General features: G+C 34.4%; 1 protein-coding gene across 1 annotated transcript; it reads left to right on the top strand.

Moving 5' to 3' along the window:
* Positions 1-684: 684 nt before the first annotated feature.
* Positions 685-6,883, top strand: LOC105852328 (uncharacterized). The gene is made up of 7 exons (XM_073369545.1): positions 685-1,083; positions 2,167-2,173; positions 2,481-3,566; positions 3,633-4,102; positions 6,148-6,330; positions 6,572-6,700; positions 6,809-6,883. Exons 1-7 carry the CDS (start codon positions 685-687, stop codon positions 6,881-6,883), a joined length of 2,349 nt encoding a protein of 782 aa, XP_073225646.1.
* Positions 6,884-8,215: the final 1,332 nt, after the last annotated feature.

The raw sequence follows: 8,215 nt of genomic DNA, 5'->3' as shown, positions 1-8,215 counted from the left end.
TTTAAGAGTTTATTTATTTATTTCACACGGATTACTGTGTTTCTTTTAAATCATTTATTTGTGGCAACTCATTCTCCTATTTCATTTTTTTTATGCATTTACATGACCATATCAGATTCTGAAATTCATAATTTTTTGGCACAATAGCTTATTGAGTGGGCACTGTAAAAACAAAAGGTATGACTATATGAATAAATGCATGATTATTTGTAAGGCATTCTTATTGGAGATTAAATTTTTTACTTATTTTATATCGATCGGGTTTCACATGGAGGCTCATATGCATAAAATAAAGTGGCGAAGCGTGTAACACTAATTACATAGTATAGAATAAATGCTTACGTGTTAAACTTTAAATGCTTCCTTCTCTCCTTCTGAAACGGTAATCAACTCAACTACTTTATTACATGCATATATATTTTGCATATGCTGGACAATCACAATGTCTTGGTAAAATCATTTAGAATGGTCAAAAATAAATATGATCACCATGATGTCGGAGAATTGAAACTAAGATTGCTTAGCAATAGGTTGACTGATGGGAGACAAAATAACCTGCCCTCTTGCTCATAATTTGTTGCGCTTTTAGTTGATCAAAGCTCAAAAGAAGAAAGTCATCGGGATATAATTGTTGAACACAAAACAACTGGTCTTCAGAGAATTACAGAATTGCACCCAAGTTTCATGGCACTACAATACCCATTATTATTTCCATATGGAGAAGATGGTTATAGGATTGGGATAAGTCATCGAAATCCAGAAACAGGGAGTTATTACAGGCGAAAAACAGTTACTATGAGACAATATTATTCTTTTCGCTTGCAACATCGAGCTGGAGAGGCACAAACATTGTTATGGAGTGGACGTTTGTTCCAACAGTACATGGTGGATGCTTATGCTTCGATCGAAGAAGTTAGAATCAATTGGATTAGAAAGAATCAAAAGAAATTGCGTGCAGAACTATATAATGGATTGAGATATGCTATTAATCAAGGAGATGTCATGACAAATTCGGTTGGTAGAATGACAATTATTCCATTGTCTTATACTGGTGGACTGCGATATCGTGTTCAAAATTACCAGGTAGATAATTATTTCACTATCTATATTTAGTCATGCATTATATACATACCCAACAAATCTTTGTGACTTCCAATATATTTTTCTTTTAAATAAATCCCCTTTCATGCTATTCTTCGACTATACTTAGGATGCATATATCTGAATTTTATAAACTTCTCTCTAAATTGACAATCATTTTTCAAAGACGTATTTTTTAAGTCAGTAACTAACAATTGAAATCATACTCAAGATGCAATGGCTATATATCGATATGCGGGATATCCCAACCTATTTTTAACATTCACATGCAACCCAAAATGGCCAGAAAAACAATTTTAGTCACAACAGATAATATATTTGGTCATAATTTTAATTCATTTTAGTCTTTGATTACTTTTTTCTTAACTATATTGTGGCTCTATTGGAAAAATGATTTTGCATAAATAGAGATAAGCCCATATAGATGAGGACACAAGTTGAGATATACATGCAGCAATGAAAAATGCAAGACAAAATAAGAGATTTTTCTATAATAATGAAATTTGGAAAAAATGATACAGAAAATGAAAGCAAAAATTAGAAATTAAGTATGCTTTTTCTATATTCCTTTCATTGAATCTGTGTCACAGAAATGCAAATATAAGTATAAAAATGAGTTGAATCAATTTTACAGACAATCTGCATAAGTTTTAGTATAAGTACATGTAATTTGAAGTTTTAAAGTTGTTGGTAACAAATCTCCGAAGGATAGTCCAGTAGTTTAGCCAGAGATATTGAAGGAGTTATATGTAGCAAATGTAAAAAATAGTTTGTAACATTTTTATTTGATGCACAGGAAGTACACGAAGAATACTAGGTAGAGAAATTTCAAATAAATATTATTTTCTTCAGATATTTACCAACAAATATTTTCTGATAAAATGTACATAATGATTAATGAAACCTAGAATCATTAGACTTTGTTTATATATTATAAAAAAAAATAATGCAGCTCTTCATATCAGATTAATACATGAAAGAGAACTTAGACAATCGCCATGAGAAAATGTAAATCCATATTTTGGTAACTTAGGCATATCGTTGATCTCACCATTGTTATACTAGGATGAAAGTAAAGCTCTTTTCTATTTAAACGGTGTGGGACTCATGTAACCGTCCCCAACTAAAAAGTCTCTAAACTATTTTTCCATCTATTAAGTTAGTTTCGTCGGTAATTGTATCTATTAAGTGATCTTTATTATTTATTAAATTAATATAATTATTATAATTAATATTATATAATATTTGTTTTACAATTGATGATAAAATCAATTGATTTAATATTTTTGCTCAAAATCTATGAATATTAAAATATAAATATCCCATAATGTTTTTATTTATTTTATTCTTTTTAATTATGTGTTTCTTTTTTTTAACAGTTATGTACACCGTTGAATTTCAAAAAAGAGGTTTGCCCCATGCCCACATATTAGTGTTCTTACATTCCGAAGATAAAATACAAATACCATCTAAGATTGATGTTACCATATCGGCAGAAGTTCCAGATAAAGATATTGACCCTCTTACTTTTAGTGCAGTTGAACGATTTATGATACATGGACCGTGTGGTATTTTAAATAAAAAATCTTCATGTATGGTTAATGGAAAATGTGGGATGCACTATCCAAAGAGATTTCATGATAAAACATCAATAGATGAAGATGAGTACCCAATATATATGCGACAAAATGGTGGTCAATATATCTTGAAGAATGGTAGCCAACTTGATAGTCAGTATGTGGTCCCATATAATAGACATCTTTTGATAAAATATGATGCCCATATTAATGTTGAGGTTTGCAATCATTCTAGATCAATTAAATATCTTTTCAAATATATCAACAAAGGTCCTGATCGAGTTAGAGCAGTCATCTCTAATGTAGAAAACTTTGATAACAGTTCAACAAGTTCAATGCACTTTCGTGATGAAATTAAAGTGTATCTTGACTGTAGATACATTTCTCCATCAGAGGCTTCGTGGAGAATTTTCAAGTTTAATATGTTTTTTAGAGAACCAGTAGTCAAACGCCTTTCCTTTCACCTCCATGGGCAGCAAACAATATATTTTTCAGAATCTATGCGTATTTCTACCATTTTAAATAGAGAAGGAATTGAAACCACGATGTTCATAGAGTGGATGAAAATGAACTCTGTAGACATGGAAGCTCGACAACTAACATATGTAGAATTTCCTACTAAATATGTTTGGAACAAGACTAGCAAAAAGTGGACCAGACGGAAAAATGGAAGGTGTGCTGGAAGAATATATTATGTTCCTCCCACAAGTGGAGAAAATTTTTATTTACGAATGCTCTTAAACAAAGTACGACGCAGTCGATCATTCGAAGATATTAAAATTGTTAATGGGTTTGTTCATCTAACTTGTAAGGACGCATGTTATGCACTTGGTTTACTAGAGGATGATAAAGAATTTGATGATTGTATTAAAGAAGCAGCGGCATGGGGTACTAGAATTCAACTACGTCAGCTCTTCTCAACAATTTTACTGAATTAGATTGTTATTAATCCAGGTTTGCTTTTGGAATCTAATTCGAAGTTGCTTTCTGAAGATATTTTATACAAGCAATGCCGACTACTAAACTTCCCCGACCTCCATTTGTCATATGACCAATTAAAAAACTATGCGCTTTCAAAGATACAAAAACATCTTAGAAAGGTCGGCAAGTCTTTGGAAGATTACAAAGGAATGGCCATTCCCAATAGCAATGTAATTGAGGAAGCGAACAACCGTCTTATTACGGAGGAGCTAAATTATGATATGTTAAAAATGCATGAAGAATACTCTCAGTTGCTACACGGTCTTAATTCAGATCAAAAGACAATTCATGATTTTGTGCTTCGATCAATTACCTTGAACTTTGGAAAGTTATTCTTTGTGTATGGTTCTAGTGGAACGGGAAAAACTTACCTTTGGCGAACATTACTTGCAAAATTAAGATCGGAAGGTAAGATTGCTCTAGCTGTTGCAACTTCTGGCATTGTTGCTCTATTACTACCGGGTGGCCGAACTACACATTCTAGATTTCAATTACCTTTGAATCCAAATGAGGCTTCAACATGTTCAATCAATAAATGCACACATCTTGCTGAATTAATTATTCAAACATTTTTAATTATTTGGGATGAGGCACCCATGGCCAACAATTATTTCTTTGAGGCAGTAGAATCGACTAAACCATGTGCAAGTGTCGTTCACATGGAACCTTTCCCCTATTCGGCCTTCAAAGTTCTCATTTGAATATTTCTACTACCACCAAGATCTGCACCAACGACCGCTCCGCCCAAGCTCGCGCCCTGGGTTTTGCAGCGACCGTCGCACCCTCCTACTCATCGAGGCCTGGCCCTTGCCCCAACGGCCAGGTATAGGTCACGCGATTTAGCGCCATCCATTTTCGGGGCTAGTTGATTCGGCAGGTGAGTTGTTAAACACTCCATAGCGGATTTCGACTTCCATGACCACCGTCATGCTGTCTTAATCGACCAACACCCTTTATGGGTCTAGGTTAGCGCGCAGTTGGGCACCGTAACCCAGCTTCCGATTCATCCCGCATCGCCAGTTCTGCTTACCAAAAATGGCCCACTTGGAGCTCTTGATTCCATGGCATGGCTCAACAAAGCAGCCACACCGTCCTACCTATTTAAAGTTTGAGAATAGGTCGAGGGCGTTGCGCCCCCGATGCCTCTAATCATTGGATTTACCCTATAGAACTCGCCCTCGGGCTCCAGCTATCCTGAGGGAAACTTCAGAGGCAACCAGCTACTAGACAGTTCGATTAGTCTTTTGCCCCTATACCTAAGTCAGACGAACAATTTGCACGTCAGTATCGCTGCGGGCCTCCACCAGAGTTTCCTCTGGCTTCGCCCCGCTCAGGCATAGTTCACCATCTTTCGGATTCTGACAAGTATGCTCTCACTCGAACCCTTCACAGAAGATCGGGGTCGGTCGGCAGTAGATCGATCACTTCGTGATATTATGAAAGGAATCAAAGAAGACTACGGTTTGAAACCATTTGGTGGAATAACTATTGTATTGGGTGGTGACTTTCGTCAGATTTTTCATGTAGTTCGAAAAGGTGGTAGGCATGATATGATCCAAGATTGCATAAAAAATTCATACCTTTGGAAATCATGTGAGGTTCATTTGCTACGTAAAAATATGCGTCTGCAATCAAATAAGTTGGACTCAATCTCAAAAGATGCAATGCAAAACTTCGCAGATTGGATACTTGATGTAGGTGATGGAAAATAGTGCTTAGATATCGGAGAATCGTGGATATCAATAGAACAAAAATTTATGCTCCTAAAATCACATGATGATGTTCAATCTATAGTTGACGCTATTTTTCCAAATTTAAATAGCCATAATAGGACAAGAATGAAAATTACACAACTTGGAAAATGGTTTGTGGAAGGAGAGGTGTTGAGTGGATCTATCATTGGAGATAAATTTCTCATTCTAAGAATATCTTTGTCGCCTTCAAAATTCAATTGACCTTTTATTCTTAATCGAAGACAGTATCCTATATCATTATGTTTTACCATGACGATAAATAAAAGTCAAAGACAATCGTTGCAGCACGTTGAATTATATTTGCTTAAACAAGTATTTACTCACGGATAATTGTATGTCGCCATCTCGAGAGTAACCTATCGAAATGGATTACATATTCTTAGTAACAACGATGAGCAGCCCAGTGAAAACAAGGTCTTAAATATTGTGTACAAAGAGATTCTTTAGTTGTTTGTTTACATGATTGTGCAGGTAACACAACAACATTTGTATACAATCTTTGTTAACGAATGTTTACTGAACATTTATATATTTTACAAATATTTTAAAAGCCAATCATTTTTTTATTATTGTTATTTTGATCTTTACATGTCGTTTGGTTGTTGGCAGCTACATTTGGATTTCAATTATACTCAACTATTTGTCTATATATCCTTCAATTTTCATTTTACAAACTGATAATTTTCTTTCTTTAATTTATCACAATTCTATGACAAAATGGGAAAGTTATGTAGATTGTAGAAACAAGACTGCTCTTAGACGTCAACATGGAGGAATGCTTGCAGCCTCCTTCGTTCTTGGTTAGTTTCACTGATGTTTTTCATCGGGTTAGTAAAACTAAAGTTATTTGTATACAAATTCTCAACACACACCTTATTCCTATTAGCGAACATATAAAGGGTGATATGAGTGGTCATGTACTTCCATGTAAACACTTGGATAGTTGTTTGTCAATTGTAAGTGTTATTTTTCCCTTTTGTGATCTATCATCCAAGTATTCAACGATAGCTGACATTGTTTGGGAATCTTACCTGAAAATGAACTTATTTGCATACTAGAAGACATATGTTTATTACAATCATATGCTTAAGTTTGGAGGATTATTTCCAAGTAGTTATAGTTTATGTCTTACTTTTTTCTTCCCTCAATTTCTTGAAGCTTGCAGAGGTTTTCCCTAGGGATGGGGTGTCGTTTTCAACTACTTGTGAAAATCTTCTCCCTCGGCCTTGGATAATTGATGACCTTGATACTTTAAAATTAAAATGGAGCAACAAGTCCTGGAAGAAGGTAAGTCTCATATGGTGGAAGAAATATACAATTCTTTTGATTCAATTTATGCTTCTGACATATTTTGTCCAAGGACAGTTTCATAATCAGTTTTCTTTATCATTGCAGGTTATCATATTTATTGATAACTCTGGTGGAGAAATTATTTTGGGTATTTTGCCATTTGCAAGGGAGCTCCTTTAGCGTGGGAGTCAGGTTCCCACGCTTTAATTTATTTCTCTGTCAACTGTGTTTTCTGGTCTAGAAATTTGAATCTCATTACCATAAAAAATTTACATGTTCTTTTGTTGAAGTGTTCACGACTTAACATGGACATATAGTATTAAAGCAAGTGTCGAAAGGTCAAATTAAAGTTAACAAATATAGTTTTGTATACATGTTTAAAAAGTTTATTTTATTGGTGTGTATCAGGTTTACTCCAACTGCCACAAATATAGTTTTGTATACATGTTTAACAAATATAGTCTGTTGGTAATACAATCTTTCTTTCCACCAATAAATTTTTGTATCATTTCTTTTTTTATATTTTTGGATTAATTTTTTACAAATAAATTTACAACAATTCACACTTATTTTTTCAGCCTATAACTTACAATAAAACTTATTCATCTCATTACTTTCGTCATCAGCTGAGACTCACTACTACATATTTATTAATGGCCTCCATAGTTACTCACAAGGTAACAACTTCTTCTTACCATTTGAAATATCCCTAAAATTATATACGCTCCATGGTAGTTCCAAAGTTCTTTAAAATGTCACTAAAATTATACATATATATATATATATATATATATGTATGTATATACACTATAAGAAAAACACTATTTTGTGGTCAACTTTATAAATATTTTTTGGCCGAATAAAACCCTCACAAATTAGTGACCGAAAAAGCCCTCACAAATAACAAAATTGAAATTGGTCTTTATTTGTGGCTGAAAAAGCCCTCACAAAATTTTAAACATTTAACTGGATTTTGTGGCTGCCTAAGCCCTCACAAAATCACAACGTTGTGATTTTGTGAGGGCTTAGGCAGCCACAAAATCCAGTTAAATGTTTAAAATTTTGTGAGGGCTTTTACAGCCACAAAAAGTAAATTTTGTGAGGGGCTGATCCATCACAAATGACTGAAATGACATGGCAATTTGTGGCCGTATAGGCCGCCACAAAAGCCTATGACTGTTATCTTTTGTGGCTGCAAAAGCCGCCACAAAGGATTAAATGCATAACTGATTTTCTGGCCGCCCAGGCCGTCACAAAGTCACATATCCGTTATATTTTGTGGCGGCAAAGGCCGCCACAAATGCCCAAATGACTATTGCCTGTTGTGGTCGTGCAGGCCGCCACAAATGCATGCGTTTGTGACCGTTTTGGCCGCCACAAATGTCACATAGCCGTTGCTTTTTGTGGTTGCTTTGGCCGCCACAAAAGACCAACCCAATCCTATATATATTACTCCACTCCTCTTTCATTTTTTCACTTCTAACTTCTCTCTAAAACCTCCTTCTAACTATT

The sequence above is a fragment of the Cicer arietinum genome, chromosome 6, assembly GCF_000331145.2.
Source record: "Cicer arietinum cultivar CDC Frontier isolate Library 1 chromosome 6, Cicar.CDCFrontier_v2.0, whole genome shotgun sequence".
In the NCBI taxonomy this organism is placed as follows: Eukaryota; Viridiplantae; Streptophyta; class Magnoliopsida; order Fabales; family Fabaceae; genus Cicer; species Cicer arietinum.
The sequence above is the reverse complement of the archived record's forward strand: the minus strand, read 5'-3'. Positions and strand labels throughout refer to the sequence as shown.